Genomic DNA, 21,536 nt, shown 5'->3' on the forward strand with positions numbered 1-21,536 from the left:
CACCTGACAGGAGGGACAGAATGGCTGCTCTGCCATCCCTCCCCCCTCCTTCCCTGCACCTGGATGCGATACCTGCAGCTGCAGGGTCACCTGTGACGATGAGGTGTCCACGTGTGGGAAAAAGGCCAAGATCGCAGAGAGGCCGGTCCTGGTTCTGACTCTGTCCAGCCACTAAATCGGTGCCTGCAGGCTCCACCCTTGTACATCTTGTTCTTGAGAGAAATTAATTCCTATTTGTTTAAGTCACTCACATCACGTTAGTCCATTACTTACAGACAAATATAATCCTAACAGATACAGAAGCTGTTAACAACAACAAAAAAAAAATGGAAGAAACTCACATCACCCCCTAAATTTTAAAAAAGGAAAAAAGTGAAAGCCAAAATCCTTACCACAGCCTACAAGACCCCATGTGATCCAGCCCCCAACATCCTCCCTGACCCTATGTCCTACTTCCCTCCGCATCACCCGCGCCTCTCCAGTCCCCTGCTGACCTTGGACATGGCTGACCTTGGACGTCCCTCAGGGCCCGGTCTACACTACACCCTCGGCCCGGATACTCCTCTTCAGCTCTCTGTAGGTCTTGGGGCTGTCCCCCCCGTGTCCAGTGCCATCTCCCACCCTTGACACCCTCTTTTCCCCCAGCACTTACGTCGGAAATCGTCCTTTCGGTTTGCCTTTCTCTCCCTCCCTCCTTTCCCACGGAGTGTCAGCCGCCTCCGCCATGGCCACCTCCCCGGCGCACACGGCACTGCCCGCGGGAAGCACTCAGACGCTCACTGAAGGGGGAGGGAGGGAAACAGCCTTCTCTCTTTTCACAGTATTTATTCATTCCATTTTCAAGATCACATCGTATTAAAAAATTATCTAAAAAGTCCCCTCTGATAAATAATATATCTCTAATTTACAATCTTTTTTTGATTATACAAATGAACCAAGTCTTTTTAAAACAAATTCTGCCCGGTCCCTGGCAGTTTTAGCAGGAATCCGTGCTGGTGAGTCCCGTGACTGCAGAACACCAGCCCTGACCTCGGCAGTCGGGTGCGTGGCGGCATCAGTAACTCACACCCCGCATGCTGGCCACTGTGGAGACCAGGCGATGGGGAAGGCCTTTGCTGGCCTGCCTATAATCCTCAGGCCTGGCCTTCAGGAGCGTCACGATGTTCTGGAGGGTGCGGGACGGCTGCAGGCCCAGGGCGTCCATCACATTGATCAGATAGTCTGTGCAGGGCGGAGACGGAACACAGACTCAGCACAAGCAAGACAGAGCCCCAGAAGCTCCCCCCAACCCCGAACTGAGAAACAGAGAAGCTGCCCCGCCAAGTCCCCAGACACCGGGGGCCTGCTCTGTGCTCAGGCAGTGGGCGAAGCTTTACTCAGAGGGTTCTTCTAACAGGGTCAAACCAGACTGAGTGTGACCTGAGTCTGGCAATTCTAATTTAATAGAAGACTAACCAACATCATCCCCACCAACACACACACACCTGCACGCGCACACACACACACACTCACATGCACACACCCCTCCAGCACCAGTCGGAAGACAAGCTGACCTCACTCAAAGCTCTGTCTTGGGGACTCCTGGGTTCCCAATTGCCCACAGTGTCCCCGTGTATCCCACTGACCACGTGGAAAAGCCCAAGGGCCATGACACACAGCTATGCTTGTCTGAGCAGCTGCCAAGACTTCCCATCAGAACCCCTCCCTGTCAACACCGATGGGGCAGCGTGGTTAGGGGGTCAAATGGGACGATGGACACGAAAGCACCCAGTGTGTCCTAGGTGATCGATCAATGGGTGCTGCCCTCCCTGCCTCCCTCCTGGGCAGCCACACCCCCAACCCGAGGGAGGCGTTGGAGGCCCTCTCCCAGTCCTCCTCGTCACTGGGAGCCGATCTTTAAGGCTTCTCCTCCCTTTCTCCTGACCACCCCACGAGCCGCCTGCACTGAAGAACAGGCAAGTCGATGGAATGACTGCAGGACTCCCTGTCACCTGCAGCGCACAGCTGGGCGTGAGGCCTCCAGTGGCGAGGGCAGGCAGGAGCATGGGTACACACCCTCGCACTTGGGAGGCAGGATGCTCTTCTGATGGAGACCACAGAGCAATCTTTGCTGAGTGGCCATGTTACACAACTTCCCCCTGCCTGTTTCCTTACAGGTACGGTGGAGAGGAGACTGCCTACCTCACAGGGGAGCTGGGACTGCAGGAGAGGACGGGTGGGAACGCTGGGTTGAGCGCCTGGCATGCCTGGTACACAGTGAGAGCTCATGAAACACTGGCTGATGGTTCTGATGTATATGGAACCAGGCGGGGCCAGGCTGCGTCAGTCACTTCCCTTCCCCTCACTGAAGCTCCTCTCAGTGGTTCTCAACCTCGGCAGCCCATCAGAACCCCCGGGACCTTTCCCAAAGCACAGATGTCCGGGCTTCAGCCCAGACTTGCTAAGTCAGAATCTCAGGGTGGGGCCTGGAGAACCTGCAGTTTGAACCAGCTTCACAGCCAAACCCGGAGCAGAAGTTCAGGGGAGAAGGGGATGCGATTTCTGCAGGGCAAAAGGGGAGTGGCAGATGCAGCAGGCAAGAGCTGTCCCCCCCACTTCCTGTCCTGTGGGGACCCACCGATGTCAGTGGCCAGCTGCTTGGCGGAGTGCGGGGTCAGCTCGGGGATCTGGAGGATCACTTCGCAGTAGGTCTGCATGGTGGCTCTGGCGATGGAGCCCAGCCAGTTGTCGGCCATGTTGTCCAGCTCAGGCAAGTCGTCCCCTGAAAAGGGAAAGAAGGTCACCAAGGAAACACAGAATCTGCTCAGGACAAAGGCACCCCTCTGGGTGACCCAGCCCACGGTAGGTGCTGTGTGCACAAATATGCCAGGGATCTTACGGTCCCCATGAGAAACCCAGGAAACAGAAAATTAAATCTTAGGTCAACTGGTATTATCCAAGGAAAATGAGGATTCAGAAAAGGAAGCAATCAGGTTAGCAACTTGAGAGTCCCCAAGGGCCTGGGAACTGAGTGCAGCCAGGCAGGCTGGGATTTCTGCAGATAGGAAGGACGGCCCCCAAGCGAGCAGGCGCCCTGGGGCAGGAGGATGTCTGCCTGCAACCAGGAGGCTGAGTGGCAATAGTCAAGACACAGACGCCACATTAGAATGGAGACTTGGGTTCACGGCCGGCTTCCCCACTAAGCAGAGGAGTGTCGCCTAACATCCCTGTTTTCCACCTGTAAAATGGAGAGGTAAGAGCAGCCCTGGCTTTACAGGGCCACTGTGGAAATTAAGCTAGAGAATGCCCATGACACCCTGGGCATGGGGCCGACACACACTTAGTGTGTGACATGTGGCAGCTACCAGTGCTAGAATGACCATGCGGAGGGGTAAGTGGGTGTATAGGGAGCGGTGGGAAATAGAGAAATGGGAGCAACGTTAAACCAAAGTATGAGGCCCGGCAGTGAAGAAGAATACGCTCAGAAGATGAGGGAAATCCTACTACTGCTGCCACTACTGCTGAAAATAATAATATGGACTGTACAGTTCCGTGCAAAATACCATCTGCATAGAGAGCAGAGCCAGAGGGCACATGGGAAAATGGAAGTACTCGTGTGTTATGTTTTTTTTTTCAAGTTGTGACCTTGCTATCGATATAGCATCTGTACAACAAATGTAAATGAGAAGGTTAAAAAAAAAAACAAAACAGTGCTTGGTGATAAAGGAGCCCAAGGATAATAGTGTGTAATCTCGGTTTCCAGGCTGGAAACTGACAACGGGACTAGTTGTCACGTGGCCAGAAACACAGCTCTGGGGGGCGCAGCTGGGTTGGGAGAGAACCCTCCTTCCTGCTGACTCTGACTGTTTGGTAGAAGGCTGAACGTAACAGGCACGCATCACTTTGGAAAAATTTCTGAAAGGCTCCAATGACAGAAAACAACTGATTTTCTTCAAGTACTTTGAGCTACCAGGCAGAAAGGCACAGAGTTATCCCACTTGATACAGTTTCACACATAGATTTTAAAAGTTTAGAGAAACTACATGATTTACATATCAGGAGGTACATTTTTCTGGGAGCCAACCAAAACTTTGGAGGAACCTAGGAGTACAGCTGTGATGCAAAGATATTAACCAGCACCCAAAATTCGCTCACTGATGAATATTTAATGCAAACGCAGGAGACACCAGAAATAGCTCATCGCCTCCTGTATTGGGCAGATATCAGGAGGTGGTGATGCCAGGGACCACCATGGACCTGCTCCCAACACAAACGCCCACGCGTGCACTCACAGTCACACACACACATGATGTCACACTCATATATGAAGTCACACTCGTGTGCATACACACAGCTGTTCATGTACGCACACCTCCAGGAGTGTGCCAGCAGCCACACATGCACACACATGCAGATGCACACATGCATGTGCAAAATCACACACACAAAGGTGAGTGTACACACACGGAGCATCTCCACAAGGCTGTCTCAGGACACTCCATGAGTTTCTCAGGACACTTCCGCTGGACACCATGACTGCGTACTCCCTCCCAGCCAGCGGGGATGGGGATCATTCCCACAGAAAGAGAAACTGGCTACTGTGCAGAGTCAAGAACTGGCCTTCATAACACCATGACTTTATCTCTCTGCTACGGTCCTGCCTCCACTTACCAACAGACTATCCTAAAAGTCAAGTTCACATGTGGGGCCCTGTGTGCTGGTCTTTATCAGCTGACTCACCATGGATAACCATTAACAAGATTTGAAATAATCATTCCCCTTGCAAGGGCTTCAGTGAGCCTTAGGGTCGAGTGTGCCCTGCAGGAGCTACTCAGCTCTGCTCATTATCATCTGGTGCAGGTAGCTCACACTCTCAGACCTTCATAGATGGAAAGCAAAGAGCAGCCTGGGGCAGGAAAGGAATAAGTGAGAGAGAATTAAGTTGGTGTTGAGCAGGAGACCAGGGCAGATGGAAAGATGGGAGGTTAGGCTGGTGCTGGGAGTTCCCTTGCCTCGGGGATCAGCTCCCCACAGGACCCGCAAGAAAGGAGCAGCAGGGCACCCCCTTGAACGAGGCAACACTCTGTGAGAAAGGCATCCCCAGACTGTGCATCAGCTTCCCTATCCTTTCCTGGTCTGTGACCTCGAGCTGCCTCCCAACACCTCTTGTCTCTGATTTCTTGTTTCCCAACCTTGGCTTGATTTTTAACTCTTTTATAAACCTATTTGTTATATGCAGGGTGCTGCATGCAAAGTACATGAAATTGGACTCAAACAGCTTCATTCTTTTTTCCTGGCATACGTAGGTTCCAAAGATCCAACACAAGTAATCCTCAGGCTTAGTGAAGGACCATGAGCGTTACCCCGACATTGTGTCACTCTGTAAGGACTTAGCAGCAACGTGCCCTGCTCCTTGCTCCAAGCTTGGTAAGCTACACGTACCAAGGAGTAGGGATTGAGAAAACAAATATAGAGCAAACTGCAGACACCTAACCCTGACACGTCTCCTGGCTGAACTTTGGCAGCAGAAGCCCAAGGAACACAGACTTACGGTTTTGTGGATACAGACATTGCCCTGTGGTCCAAAGGATGTGTCTCTGTGGCAGAGGAGAATCTGTAACTGTGGGTATTGTCTTAATTCCATTGCTTGTTTTCAGGTTTCTGGAAGTTTTGGTATCACAGCTAAATGCTAGCTGTGCCTACTTCGCCTACTTTTTGCTGGCAATGTGGGTAGATTTGACATTCCTTTGTCCACTGGGTAGGACCAGTGTATAAATGGAAAATTTGTATTTTAAATTTTCCTGGCTGATATTATTGAAATATTATAGATGTTTCACCTATGGGGTGGAGGTGGGGAATCACGGCAAGTTGTTAAAGTCAGGTTTCTAAGCACGATGTTTGTTTCTTGTGGCAAACTATGTGGATGTTGATTGCTTGTATCAGTCTAACGGTTAAGCGCACACCCTGGGGGAACTTCTTAGTGACTCGTGGGAGGGTGGAGGCAGGTGGACAGATGGGCAGGAGAGAGAATTCAAAGGAAGTGCACAGCCCCCTCTCAGGTAGAGAGGGTCTGGGCACAGGCCTGGGTCGCCCAAAGGGCAACTCGTTCTCTGAGGGCAACACGTCCTGGGGCCCAGTCTGGTCATGGCCTTGCCCGGGGAAGACCTTTTAGCTCGTCCCCACACGGGAGATGCCCCTACTCTGCTCCTACACTGGAACAAAGTGGCCTCCTCTTCTCCAATCTGGGGTCCCCTTCGGCCCTCCTCCCTCCTGCCTCTGGGGCCCCCATCCATGTTCAGCCCCCAGTCGACTCCTCCATCCTTGCTCTCACCTCGTATCCTCACCTCCTGTCCTCATCATCTTGCACTCGGTACCCCCATCTGCTGTTTCTCTTATCCCCAACTCCTGTCTCTCCCACTCCCATTCAACCTTCCTCCCGCCCCCACTGCCCTCTCTCAGTCCCAAGCCGGTTCAAGGAGCCCTGACTACAGCTCAGGCCTCAGAAGTGCCCTGCTTGGCCCCGATTACTATCTTTGATTTAAATTAGACTTTATCCACCAGTAATGCAGTCATCTGGCTTTCTTTTTATTTGCATTTACGGGGGATGCTTTTCAGCATCCCTTGATTTTTAACCTTTTAATATGATTTTATCTTTAGTGTAGTTAACTCCCTTTTGAAGTGCTGAATCTTTTACATATCAAGTGATTTTTTTCCCCTTTGCTCAACCCTACAGAGAGGCAGGCTTACAATACACATCAGGAATTAAGATGATTTTTGATCAGTGAGTGTGTGGTTCCTGTTCAAATCTGTCAGGCCCAAATAATGAGAAAAATAAAAAATTTTAACTTATTGTATCTTTGCCTTGTCAGTTTGGCGATCCAAGAATCTTGGGGGGGTCCAGAGCAAGCTATAGCCAGAGACATCAGACAGGATATGTTACCTCTTTGCTTTAGAGTTTGTTTTTAACCTCACTGGCAAAACTGTTCTTATAAGGTGTCACTGATGGCATGTGACCTACACAGGGGGCAGCAGAGAGAAAGTGAGGCCAGCGGGACCCTTGCCTGGTAAGTTTGCTTCTGCTACCCAGCGCCTACGATCCCAGGCCCTCTTGCCACTGCCTCCCCAGCTGAGGGGCGCTGGTGGAGCTCACTGCGGGGAATCTCTGGCCTCCTCCCCAGGACTACTCTGCATACCACGAAACTAAGTTAGGACAGCTCTTTCCCTGAGTCAGGGACTCTGGCCAGGACTCTGTCCTGCAGAAGTTCCTCAGAGGGTACAAGAGGTAGGCCTTGATCTTTCTTAGTACCTATTTTATATTTTGACAGCTATTTCAGTGGGAGCTCGGAGAGAGGTGTGTGTTGAGAGGTGTGGGTGTTAAAAACAACATGTAAATCACATTGAGTCCACTGACTCCCTGGTCCTTCCTCACCTTTCTCAGGAGGAAACGGGAGCTTTCCGGCGTGCAATGCCAGCTCCAAGGCGGAGTCCTCCTGAGTCACAAATGGTTCAAGATTCAGGGGGAGGGACATGATATACTGCCCAATCTGAAACAAAAGAAAGCACTGTTAGCCTGATACTATGCATACAGGTAATTACTTCCTATGGTACATTTGTGTGAAGGCAAATGGTAGAGACAAAATTGCTAGACCTGGGGCCACCCCAAGTCTGATCTTTCCAGCATGTGGCAATATTGATGATGGTAGTATCTTGAAAAAAAAAATCATTGGCAGTTTGCATATAGATTATAGATTCATCCTTCTCAGTAATGGCCCCAATATTTTTGGAATGCATTCAATACAATCTCTTCCTCAAATGAGGTAACAGATACTAAAGTGCTTTGTAAAATTTGAAGCACTGTGTAAATATGATTATTATCGTTCATAGACAAAAAAACCCAGTAAGATGCTAATGTCAATAAGTGTGTGGCCAAACAAGAATTCAAATCCTGTCTTTTGGATTTGGAGCCGGTCTCTCCTTTCTAGATGATTTAACCAGTGCAGGAAAGGAATCTTGTTTGCAAAAAGCCATTTATAATTATAAATTAATTTGGAGAGAAAACTGTATTGTTTTCATAATACAAACTCTTGAAAAAACTTTGGCTGGTGGGGAATTGCAAAAGGTAGGGTAAAAAGACATTTAGGACAATCCCACAATTAATACAGTATTTGTCACGTATTTGTCTGACATGCATGTGACATCATCACAGGTGTATTTTAGACACCTATTTCTATTACAACTCATAACTGTTTTATGCTTTAAGGTAAGTATATGTTTTGTTTCAAAATTAGGTTGATTTTTAAGGTTGCAAAAACATTATTTTTTTAAAAAAGTCTTTGAGCCCACTGTTGCTTTTTTTTTGGTTTTGGCTACATATTCATTCCGTAACATTCATCTCACTAATACTTAATGTTACAAGATAAAAGTAAGAGGACTCTCAAAGTAAGATTTTCTCAATCTGGCCTCATGCACACCTACATGACCGCAGGTCCCTTTCAGAGTGTGGTGTCCCGAGGTAAACACGGACTCCAAAATCTACCCAACCCAGAGAACTATAAGATGATCACGTCTTTGTGTCTAAACATTTAATGTGGTCTGGCTGTACTAAGTCTAAACATCCAACAGCCCATTGTGCTAACAAAAAAATTATTAGTTTGGTCTCCCTCTAATGAGGTATACAGATATAAAATAAATTAAATCAGCATTTTTTTCCTTTCATTTACTCTGTACAGTCTTTCATTCGAACCAGGCAAGTGGCCACTTACCTCACTAATAACAACCACCACTGTGCATTTTCAGCTTGAAAATGGCAATAAACTCATAATTTTTCCCCAAAATTGGGGAAAGACAAAGATGCTGATTTCTTTTTTTTTTTTTTTTGAGACAGAGTCTCACTCTGTTGCCCAGGCTAGAGTGAGTGCCGTGGCGTCAGCCCAGCTCACAGCAACCTCAAACTCCTGGGCTTAAGCAATCCTACTGCCTCAGCCTCCCGAGTAGCTGGGACTACAGGCATGTGCCACCATGCCCGGCTAATTTTTTTTTTTCTCTATATATTTTTAGTTGTCCAGATAATTTATTTCCATTTTTTTAGTAGAGACGAGGTCTCACTCAGGCTGGTCTTGAACTCCTGACCTGGAGCGATCCACCCGCCTCGGCCTCCCAGAGGGCTAGGATTACAGGCGTGAGCCACCGTGCCCGGCCAAAGATGTTGATTTCTGATGTTGGAATTTCTTCATTCTAATTTCACTCAACAAGCTGTTGCTGAACATCTACTATATACAAAAAACTAAGGCATATTCCTATGTTTGGTATACCTTTCATCTGCAGCCATAACTTTTCGGCTCAATCATCAGACCCCAGTTTTACTAGATATAAATCACTGTCATTCTAATACTTTGCATATATGTTGTTTTTACATTTTCAAAACACTTTTTCATATTTCATCCCTATATAATGCTCACATGGTTCTGTGTGGATAAGGGCACTAACCAACAAGGCAAAATGTCATTTAGGCACAAAATTGCAATAAATCTGGCATTTCTGACTTCGGCCAATTGACCTAAGACTGTAGGGCCTTCTGTGGTTCCTGGATGGATTCCACGGCTCTAGGATTCTCTCAGGAGCCTTGTCTAGGTTTATTCTTTGGAAATCAATGAGGAAAGGGATGCTTACCATCACAGCTGTGGATATTTGTCTACTCTTCTCCCATATTCAGTAACACTTCTTGAAATTCTATTTGGGTTAAGGCAGTGACTTGAGAAAAATGACAAAAGTGTTGTGGCCAGACTTGAGTTTGAGTCCTGGCTCTAACACTGTGAGAACTTGGGCAACTTAATCTGTCAGGACTTTGGTTTCATCATCACTGAAATGCGGGTGACCTCAAACTTACTTCAAAGGGCTGTGGTGAGATGACATTAACACTGCGTGCCATGCATGGAAAGCACCTGGTGTTCTAGCAGAGCAGCCGCAGGATGATGGCTGCTTCTTCCCAGCCCCACACCCGCTGCCCAGGGCCTCGGCGTTTGCCTGTGCAAGAGGCGACTGCCCTGGTCTCACAGCCACGATCTGGCCCAGGCAGTGTCTCACGCACCAGCCAAAGGTTGGCACTGTCCACGCACACAGCACATGTTCAGTAAATGCTCCTTTCCTGAGTTCAGGTCCTCATCAGCCTCCAGGTACAATGATGTCTACAATCAGGAGGGTCACAGCAGGTAGGAAAGGGCCCGGACCTGGAAACTCCTCCCAGCCCTCCTCACTTCTCTACCCCTCAGGTTCTTCAACCTTAAAATCAACTCAGTAGCCTCTCAGGTCCCTTCTGGCAACATCATTTTCTGAATCAGTTTATACTGTAATGCATGTCGTCTCGATTCTAAAAATGAGATTATTCCCATTGGTTGTGAAGACCAACCCACATCTTAACAGTTTCATCGGTACAAGATATCAGGTAGTGCCCTGGGAAACAGAAGGGGAATGACTGCCATTTCGGACTTGACGCTGCTCCAGACAAACAGAGAGCAGAGTGCCAGCCTTCTCAATGCTTGCCCATGGGGCTGCCTCGCACTTCTTCCAACTGTAAAATAGTTACTTTTAAAATTCCTTGGGAAATGGGTACACTAAAAGCCCTGGCTTCACCACTATACAATTCATCCATGTAAAAACAAAACCAAAAAAACACTTGTACCTCCCAAATCTATTGAATAAAAAATAAATAAAATTTAAAAATTAAAAAAATAAAGAAAAGCAAGAGAAACTTTTAAAAATAAATAAATAAATGGAATAAAATCCCTTTATATCTACTATAGTAGACTCACAACTTACATAGGGGTTGGATTCTAAGGTGAGAGCATGAGGCAGAAATCACCTTGAAAATCCCCCAAATTTCCCACAGTGTGAGGTGCGTGTTGTTAGGGGTATATTACCCCTACATAGTATTTCTTGTACATGTAACATTTAAGAGCAACAGAGCTAGAATGCAGGAATGAATGGAAAGAAACGTCGTGTACAGATGTCTGGGTGACTACTAGTACCCAGGAGTGAAAGGGGAAGGAGAAAAGGACTCCAAGTGGCCTTGTTCCCTTGCAGGGTTTATTCTGTTCTCATTTAATATTAAGCCTCTATAACCACAATTCTTCTTAAGAGATTTGGCTGAGTGTGATGGCTCATGCCTATAATCCCAGCACTTTGGGAGGCCAAGGTGGGAGGATCACTTGAAGACAGGAGTTCAAGACCAGCCTAGGCAGCATAGTAAGATCCTGTCTCTACAAAAAATAACAAAAATTAGCTGGGTATGGTGGTACATCCCTGTAGTCCAGCTACTTGGGAGGCTGAGGTGAGAGGACTGCTTGAGCCCAGGAGTTCAAGGCTGCAGTAAGCTATGATCATGCCACTGCACTCCAGAGTGAGACCTTGTTTCTTTGAAAAAAAAAAAAAAAAAAGATAGTGAGAGAGACTTGTTTGTTGCTGTGAAGTTAAACATGAATGCATTCAGCATACACCCTGAGCACATTGTCGGTGCCCACTAAAGGTTTGCTGAATTTGAATTTAGAACAATATACACACTGCTGTTCTAAAGAGTCACAGAGAGGAATTTGGCCACCTTCTGCCTGACTTCCTAATTCAGAATTTCCTACTGGACTGGCAGCTCTGATGCTGTCAGGTACTGGCCACGTCTCACACTGGGAGAGGTGGGAAAGGGGCGAGCCATGGCCATGCGGCTCTATTGCATTTCCTTGTGGTCCAGGATCTGGACGCAGACTCCCCAGAAGCAGAGGTCTGGACAGCACTGATGGGGAAACAACTACTTTACCTAGAAGGGCCAGGATTAAAAGACAAAGTGAGGTCTGAAATGCTTGACCACCCACAGAAGCACACAGAAGCTCTTACGTTGCTGATGTACTCAAGAGGGGTGAGACTAAAGGCGGGCAGGTCGTCCGTGAGCGTTTCTCCGATGCCGGCCGTGTTCCAGCTCTAGGAGAGGAAGGAGAGGAAGCAATCAACACCCCAGCAACCAGGTAGCCAGGGAAGCACCCCGTGAAAACACACAAAGGAGGGGGCCTTCCCCCCAGATAGCACTTTGGTAGGAGTTGACCTCTGGGACCACCACCCCTCAGCAGGCCAGGGACTTCTCTAATTCTTCATCTTGAAGCCCACCATAGAGAAAGTCATAGTTTCTCTCTCTCTGCATTCCTGCAGATCCACAAAACACGAACTGCCACCTTCTCAGCTGAACTTTGGGGTAGAAGCCAATCCCTTTGTTTATCTCGCTGAGAATGTGATTGGAGACAGTCAGATATTTTCCCGTCTGAGTTTCTCTATGTGGTGGGGCTACCATGTAAGAAGATGCTGGATGCAGGCAGTCTCACTAATTCTTGGGCCTTTAGCACTCTGAAGAGAACAGGGCTCCCTCTGGTCTTCCAGATACCCCATGCCAATCCCTTATCCTGGGATGGAGCTCCCAGACCCCCACAGCTGCCCCTTTGTCCTCCCTGTGATCCCTCTGTCTGAGGAGAACCTCAGCACCAACATGTGTTTCTTGACATTTAAAGTGGAAAAGTCTTCAGCGTTGCTGTACACACATGTGCTTACAGACTTGAGGGTGGCACACCTTCACACAGAAATCTACTTTCTTTTTTTTTGAGACAGAGTCTCGCTCTGTTGCCCAGCTAGAGTGAGTGCCGTGGCGTCAGCCTAGCTCACAGCAACCTCAAACTCCTGGGCTTAAGCGATCCTACTGCCTCAGCCTCCCCAGTAGCTGGGACTACGGGCATGCGCCACCATGCCCGGCTAATTTTTTCTATATATATTTTTAGTTGGCCAGATAATTTCTTTCTATTTTTAGTAGAGACGGGGTCTCACTCTTGCTCAGGCTGGTCTCGAACTCCTGACCTCGAGCGATCCACCCACCTTGCCTCCTAGAGTGCTAGGATTACAGGCGTGAGACACCGCGCCCAGCCAGAAATCTACTTTCTTAATTCCAACCTGAGCCACCCTAAACCCAGGCTGGCAAAACAAGGCCCTTTCTGGCTGAACTCCGGGAGTGACTCCTGAGGTCATGCTGTAGCTGCTGTCTGCAGCCACCTGATGCCCGATCCGGTTGCTTGATCCTTTAAGTAGCATTCCGGGAATGGAATGACCATGTCCACCCCTGGGCTTCCTGCCCAGGCTAAGTCTCAGCGGGCCTCTCCATGCTCTCTAGCACCAACTCCATTCAGTCTCATGCTATAGATGAGTTTTCTTCCACCAATCCCACCACCCTGCCCCTACAGATTTCTAGACTCTTTGTTCTTCACCACCCCACAGAATCGCAAAGAGCTGGAGAATCCTCTTTCACTTAAAATACCCTACTTTTTTTCCAGCTAACTCCCAACCCACTGAGAAGGAATACACTGATCATCCACATTTACCAAGTACCATGATGTACAGTGTTTCATGCTAGGCTTTGTAGAGAAGATACAGAGAAATATAAGACATGGTCCTTGCTCTCCAGAAGCTACTTGGGGAAGCAAGACCCTCTGACACACTCCCACTCTGCATACCCTCACACTTTCCGTCTTGTTCTCTCTCCTCCCTCTTCCCCCAATGCACACACACGTGCAGCCCAGCCTTCTACTCCTAGAGTTCTGTGTCAGATGCAAGGTTTTATACAGTAAGAGTTTAGAGGAGCAAGAGCTCAGAGTGATTAGAGACGGGTGGCCACAGGATGTATGTGCTGCACACAAGTAGAAATAAGGCTGGAGGGAGAATGCATAGCTCTGAACTCCAACCTAAGCAAACGCCTTACCTTCAACAAATAAATTGCAATGGAAAAAAAAGAGAGAGAGAAAGAGAGACGAATGGGAAATCTATAGTTCAAAAAAGACAGACCCCAATAAATCCTGGATCCTGATTTAAACAGTTAAAATAAATTATGACATTTATAAAACTGGAAATTTGAACACTGATATTAAGGAATTATTTTTGTTTTACTTTTTTAGGGATGATTATGATATCATGATTATTTTCAGAGTCCTTATATTTTAGATAAGGGGGAATATATGAAATAGGATGCCCAGGACTTGGTAATTGTCCAAGCAGGGTGATAAGCATAGAGTTCTTTGTACTCTTCTCTCTACTTTTGCATATGTTTGAAAATGTCTGTAAGAAAGTTTTAAAAAACAGATTATCAGACTAGCCCTGGGGAGCCAGGGGAGGGTTGTGATTGGAGATGGACAAAATGAGAGTGATGCTTTATGAAGATGAGTGTAGTGGCCCTGAGGAGGATTGGGGGGATGGGGGAGGCAGATGAAAAGCTCAAAAACAGATCAGAGCTGATGAGAACCTGAACTAGGGTGGTGGCCATGGAAACAGGAGGGAAACACACAGAACAGGGAGAAACAAGAACCTGTGGTGGTTTGTGGGCAAAGATGGGCACAGCAGGGGGCCGAGGTGGCGGGAGGCAGGGAAGTGAGGTGGTGGGAGGAACAGTAGCCACCAAGAGACCAGGAGCAAGGACTGATACATGGGGCAAAGACCAGTGTCACCGCAATCCATCTGAGGACAAGCACCGTGGCCCGGAGGCCCTGGGAAAGGCTTCAGAGAGGAGGCGGGAGGAGCAATGTCAGAACATGATCATGGAAAAGAAGTTTAGAAGAAGGGTGAGACACAGAAGCGTGAATTAGCAGGGGCTTAAGAAGCAGGCAGAGGGCTGGGCGCAGTGGCTCACGCCTGGAATCCTAGCATTCTGGGAGGCCAAGAAGGGAGGATCACTTGAGGTCAGGAGTTCAAGACCAGCCTGAACAAGAACAAGACCCCATCTCTACTAAAAATAGAAAAAATTAGCCGGGCATGGTGGCGCATGCCTGTAGTCCCAGATACTTGGGAGGCTGAGGCAGGAGGATCACTGGAGTCCAGGAGTTTGAGGTTGCAGTGAGCTATGATGATGCCGCTGCACTCCACCCGTGTGACAAAGTGAGACTCTGTCTCAAAAAAAAAAAAAAAAGAAGCAGGCAGAGACGTGCACTTGAAGAGGGCAATAGGGAAATCCTGTAGATTATTTTTTAATTCAAAATTTACTTAAAATGTCCTTCATCTGTCACCAGGTAAAATAGGTAAACTTCAATAATCTATTCTGAAATTGAATACAGTGTTGGTTTATAGGCTTGTAATATAAAAGAGCACTACAATTTACCAGCCAATGTTGAAAACAAACATTTAATGACCAGGGTTTAATTTTCAAATCCTTAAGGCCGGAGTGTTTGCCTTTGTATTGTGTGCTGCACCCTCGGAGAAGCCCTCCTAATCTCCAGAGCCGCCGAGTCCATTCCCAAGGGCCTGCAGCATTGTGGTGAAGCCCGAGTGAGAAGGTGAGAGCCAAGTGACCAAACCCCAATCATAATAATAAACTCTGGAATGCAGAAGTAGAGGAAAGAGGACAGGTGGGAAGCACTCAGCCTGTTTAAATCCAGAACTAAGACTAAATAACTGGGAGAATTAGGGTTTTGGAACAGAAGGTCAGTGTCTTAAGCTTTGACAAAATAAAAATAATACAGCAATCAAATCTGGAGTCGGGGAGGGGAAAGGAGAAGTATGAGGAATGCTAATCCTCTCATCTTCCAGAGCGGCTGAATCAGTATCAATCTAAAAGGGAAACATGATTAACAAAAAGCAATGACTCCAATATGACTCCAATCTCTTAGCAGTTTTCATAATCTCTCTTTCTTAACCTTGGAGAGATCTAGGAACTAGTATCTTTTGTGAACAAGAAATAATTACCTCAAATTCAACAATTCCTTTGGTATCATTTAGTTTCTCTTTTTCTAGTTAATTTCAAATATAATTATATTGTACACATTTTGTTTTTTTAAAAAAACAGCATGTGTAGTATAATCCCACTTCTTCCTATGGCTCTGTCTGTCTACAGATGCCCAATGAGCCTTTAACAGGTCTATGAGTGGGAATGAAGAGATGTCTGGATTGCTGGACACCAAATGCTTACACTGATTATTTCTAGATGGTGGGATCTTGAAGGGATTTATTGTATTTTTTTCTTTGTACTTTCCTGTATTGCTTGAATTTTTGAGAATATATATATATATAATTTTTATTTTTAAAAAACCAAGTAAGTCATGCCTCTTAAAAAATGAGAATCACAGAAAGGAAGAAAACTAACACTTATTAAGCATTCGCCCTGTGGCCAGAGCTGTGCTAAATTTTATCATATACAAAATCTCATTTAGTCCTCACTCATATATGTGGTGAGAATTATTGTAGCCCATCATAAAGATGAGAAAACAGAGGCTCGCAGAGGAATGAATGACCTCAGTCATGCAATGCACTGAGATCGTGTATGGGTGGGGCCCAGGACTGACCACTTCCCACGGCATAGCTGTGGTTTGTCCACACCATTTCTACTCCAGTTTTACCCTCCACCTCCATGCTAGAAATGCAAAATCTGATTGGAGTAGACTTCATGGCATTTTGCACAGAAAAATCATAAATAGTGAAAATCACAGAATGTCAGGGATAGAGAGAACCTCAAAATCCTGTAGTTAAACAGCGTCATTTTATGGATGGAAACCCTGAGACCCACAGAGGGGATGAGAACTGACCAATGCCATGCAGTGGCCCTAGACTTTCAGCCTAGTAGGCTTTCTAGAGGGCAGCAGAAAGCAAAGAACTTGTAATCATGCCATATGAGTTCTTGTTGTTTCCTGAAAAGATCTCTGGTTATTAAATGTCCATAGCTGGGATCCACATGGACTTGAGCAGTCACTAAGCACTGTCCCACCCAGTAATCCAAAAGGAAAGTGGCAAGATCTGGACCAGGGGAAAGACAGCAAGTGGAGAAAATATGACTGAGAGGCAACGCCTTGAAAAAGAAATCAAGGACAAGCAGCAGAGAAGAGAAGAGGGTGCAAGGCAAGGAAGGTGAGATGACTCCAGAAATAGCCACATAGAAAAGTATCAAGGAAAGAAAGTAGCAGAACCCTCCAAAGCCTCCTCAAAAACCAAGATTAATTCTGATAAGGCACTCTCCTAAGTTCCAGAACCAAGTCTCCAGAAACACTTCATGTGGCATGAAAACAATTCAATCTCCAAAGACAATTAGCACTTCTGACCTGGCCTAACCTATGCAGCAGCACATAATCTCCCTGACTTCTCCCTGAGAAGGCTGAGCTAAGCTTCAAATGGGGAAAGTTAATCGAGCAATTTTAATAATCCTAAGAAACAGCCTATAAATAAAGTATCACAGTAACTACAGTTAAGATAAGAAATTCATGGTAAGCAATGAGTTGACTCTTTCTGGCCCAGGAGAGTTAAAGTTGGATCCTCCCAAAGCTCTTGGGGCACCGGGGGTTAAGCCTACACTCAACAGGCTTCAGCAGAAGGCAGGACCCGGGGCGGAAATCACTGTGGTCAGTGGGAAACTCACATCCATCTTGGAAATGAGTAACAGCTGCTGTCTGATGCGCAGGAACACGGAATCGAAGGCCAGCTGGTGCGCCTGCTGGTTAAGCTGAGTCAGGGCCGCCCGAGACGAAGACAGCAGGTTGTGATTACTTGACCCTTTTTCCTAAGACAAGAAAATGCAAAAGGCAGTTTGTTAGGCCCTAAATCCAACCAAGGTATTAGCTAGTTAAACACTTTGAAAAATCACCGAGAAAAAATAGTGAGAGGGATTCTATACAATAGGGGTTCCCAAACCTGGCTGTACCCCCAGAGTCCCTTGGGAAACGTGCTGAATTACACATTCCCAAGCTCCACCCCAGAACTACTGAATCTGAGACCATCAGGGTTGGAACCCAGGAATCAACATTTTTAACTCACTTTCCCAGGTGATCCTGATGCATTTAAGCTAACATGAGCTCACAGATTGGCAGTTTAGGAAAAATTAACCTGTGACCATCCCTCAGGGACAGAGGAAGAGGGAGAAAAAGATCAGAAGCCTCAGGTATAAACAAAAGAATGATGATTCCCAGGGAGGTCAGGTCAATTATACTCGACTGAAAGCTAGAGTATGTACAACCTGTGTGAGTCCCAAGGAATTCCAAACAGCCTGAGAAAATACAAAGATGGAAAATGTAACCTTAGTTTGGCTATTATAAATGAACTGATTACAACAGACATAAATCAGATTAGCAATAAAGATAAACAGAGTTGCTTTAACTTAATCACAGAAGCACAGATGAATGAGTTTACAGAATTGCTGTAAGGAGCGTGTTTGTCAAGCTCAGTGTAGCCAGCTGGTGGGTCAGGGTGCAGAGAGAAGGGGAGACCTGGGGGGGTAACACTGAAGCCTCAAACATGTCCAGGCACCGTGTGCGGTTCACTCCCAGAGCTCTAGGACCTAGATAATTTGAGATTGTATTTCCTGCTGAGAGAATAGCATTGTCTCCTCTGCCTATCACCAACACAGTGAGTTCAAGCCAGACAAGGAAGGAAGGGGGATGGTTCTAGAAAGGATGCTCATGGCCTTTTTATAACCCTGGAGGCCAAGGAGCTGTGTGGCTTATCCCATTCGTTGGGAAATTCTCCTGTCCCTGGACCCCAAGGGGCCCAAAGCTCAAAGTCAAACTAAGAAAAAACAAGAGTTGACAGAAAAAAACTGGCCAGGCGTGGTGGCTCACGCCTGTAATCCTAGCACTTTGGGAGGCCTAGGGAGGGTGGATCATTTGAGCTCAGGAGTTCGAGACCAGCCTGAGCAAGAGCGAGACCCTGTCTCTACTAAAAAAAATAGAAAGAAATTATATGGACAACTAAAAATATATATATAGAAAAAATTAGCCGGGTATGGTGGCACATGCCTGTAGTCCCAGCTACTCGGGAGGCTGAGGCAGAAGGATTGCTTGAGCCCAGGAGTCTGAGGTTGCTATGAGCTAGGCTGACACCACGGCACTCTAGCCAGGGCAACAGAGTAAGACTGTCTCAAAAATGAAAAAAAAAAAAACAAGAGGAAACACCTATCCCCAAGTCCTCGTGTTTCCATGGGGAGGAAATTGCACTAGAGCAGGCTCCCGGGGACTCGCCACCCCTGGTTCCTCCCTTGGAGAAGAGGAGTGCCTTCTCCGACTACTGAGTTGGGGTCTTCTCATGGGTTCTGCTTGCTGGCAAGCAGTACACATCTGGTCCCCTCTCTGCCACTGAATAAAAGGGAGCTAACCCCACATGGGGTCCAGGGGCTGTCCAGCTCTGTTCATCGGTTGACAAGTTTAACTCTGGAGTGATGGACAGCAAGCCCCTCTGGCCGTACATCTAAAGTCACATTCTCTACACTGGCTTTTATCGGCAGTAAAGATCCATCTATCCAACTGCTACATCTATATCTCAATGGGTTTCAACACAGTTTAGTTTATTAGTGCCTTAAAACCCCAACATAAATGACACAGAGAAGTGGCCGCAGGTCATGCCACACAGCCCAGGGCCCACACACAAAGCCAGAGAGCCTGGGTCCCGGAGAGGGAGAGGGTAAGTGACAAGGGGAAAGCTTTGATTTGCAAGAATGCCATCTGTCTGGTCTCATACCTTGAGGTTGTAAAGTATTTCCATTAACTTGGCATATTCAGCAGGGTTATCTTTCTGGAGGTAATTATATTCTTGCCATGGGTTCTTGGCAGAGCTCTTCTTGTCTGTCAAGATACTATCCTGAAAACCGGCCAGGCTCCAAGGGCCGCAGGGGTCAGGCAGATACTTCCCAGCTGTGGACAAAATCCTGTAATGAAAGTGACGACCATTATGCCCCGAGCTATTTGTATGGAACTGTCTTCTTGGAGCAGTTAGATCGCTCCTTACTAAATTTCAGTGTATCCCCACGAGGCAGATTGAATTAAGGTCCAGTTTTTAAGGAAATGAAGACATCCTTCATCCTTTAGGAGTGAGCTGGACCTCAGGTGCACAATCAAAAGCATGTGTAAAAACTATTTAACACTCATGCCACCAGAATATGTCATCCCCTAATATGACAGACAGCCTACACAGGGCAGTTCTCAGTTGACTATAATCTGGAACATAGTGTACTTTCTATGTAGACCTTTCTTATTATATTAGCAGTACGGTGAGGGACAGTCAAATGCCATAGTGAGCCACCAGCACCACCATCACAGAGACCGCTGGGCAGAGTGGCAGGCTGGCTGGTCCCTGGAGAACAGTGACAGCAGCTCTGTACCCACCGGACTCACCTGTCCCACACGCTGACCTTCTGTGCTGTTTGTGCTCATCACCACTGTGAAGTTTACTTTTGTGGTTTAGGGCTCAATTGAGAAGCTAGTAGTTTCCAGTTTCTTCAAGAAAAAATAAACGCCTAGAGGAGGTTCTATTGATCATCAACGTCTAGCACTGCTGGGGAAGGTGAAGCTCTACCTCTAACAAGAATGACCTTCCCTTGATGCTCAAAATCCTCTACTCTGTTTTTCCATAGCCCAACTTTACCATTCATCCACATACTTCAATGTGTCCAGAATTATACGAACAGAACAGATGTAACCAGAAGAGTAATATATCCCAGTGGGGCTAATCCCCTGATTCCTCCTTTACTATAATTTCTTATGAAAAAATTACTTTGAACATAGCAATTTTTAGGTCACACCCAAATTTTACAAAAACAGATTGGAACCCCTGAGTTTGTCAAGGAATGCCTGTACTTGCAAATAAATCCTGGGGATAAGACCTTCTTCAGGAACCATTGCCAACACAAACGGCTACCTGACTCTGCTATTAAGGTCTAGTTTTTCCTGTTGCTTGAGCCTACCAGTAATTTTGACTAGGCCTGTCATCTGCCAAACTGTAGCCTGTCCCTGCCACTGCCTTACTGCCAGTCTTCACCAGTTCTTGTCTGGAGGGCAGCAGCCTCCCAACTGGAGCTTCCCTTCCTCTAGTCCTGCCATGTTCCACTTAATCTGTCCTCCTAAAGGTTAGTGGAATGATCTTTCCAAAAGGCAGATCTGATTTTGTCTTTTTTCAGGAAGATACCTCAGTTCCCCAGGATAAAACTAAGCATGCCTAGACATGGCACCCAGGTCCCTCCATGGCTGAAGCCCTCAAATCCTTACAAACGTCCCCACTACTCATCCAACTGCCCAGCAACCTCACCCCACACACCAGGCTTTCCACACTTGCATGTCTTACTCACATGCTCCCTCTCTCTGAAATGCTCTCCCCTCCCCTGTGGCTGGGGGAAATCCTACTTCTTCCAAGACTTGTCCCCAAGGCTTCTCCTCTGCCAAGCCTTTCCTGACGCCCCTACTAGGCACTCCCATCAGCCTCTTGCCTCTGCTATGCATTTATCACGTGCTGTCTCATTTTTCTCCCACTATATGGTGAGGACAAAACACAGAGTGTTCTTCACCTCTGAATTCCTAGCACCTAGCACAGTGCCTGGCACAAGGCAGGTGCTCAGTAACTGTTGAATGATAATGACCTGGGTTTGCCCTCTGGGGAGTCAGCTCTCCTTTGCAGGTTTACTGCAATATGCGTTTCAGTCTCAGGCAGCTTGGAGGAAACTGACCTCACTGTATCCACCTGCCATCCAAAGTGAAGAAAACTAGGTATGTTGGAAATGTTTTAAGCAGTAAAGCACGTAGTTTAAA

At 47.0% G+C, this 21,536-nt stretch overlaps 1 protein-coding gene across 1 annotated transcript in view; it reads right to left on the reverse strand.

Moving 5' to 3' along the window:
- Positions 1-808: 808 nt before the first annotated feature.
- The window catches only part of COG7 (component of oligomeric golgi complex 7), a 47,934-nt gene continuing 27,206 nt past the window's right edge, over positions 809-21,536 (reverse strand). Inside the window, exons 12-17 of the mRNA XM_045542785.1 lie at positions 19,477-19,663; positions 17,387-17,527; positions 11,860-11,943; positions 7,409-7,523; positions 2,618-2,761; positions 809-1,221 (exon numbers count right to left, since the gene is read on the reverse strand). Of these exons, the coding sequence (XP_045398741.1) occupies positions 1,055-1,221; positions 2,618-2,761; positions 7,409-7,523; positions 11,860-11,943; positions 17,387-17,527; positions 19,477-19,663 (838 nt within the window). The 3' untranslated portion in view covers positions 809-1,054. The remainder of the gene's footprint in view (positions 1,222-2,617; positions 2,762-7,408; positions 7,524-11,859; positions 11,944-17,386; positions 17,528-19,476; positions 19,664-21,536) is intronic.

Source organism: Lemur catta, chromosome 2 (genome assembly GCF_020740605.2).
Source record: "Lemur catta isolate mLemCat1 chromosome 2, mLemCat1.pri, whole genome shotgun sequence".
Lineage (NCBI taxonomy): Eukaryota > Metazoa > Chordata > Mammalia > Primates > Lemuridae > Lemur > Lemur catta.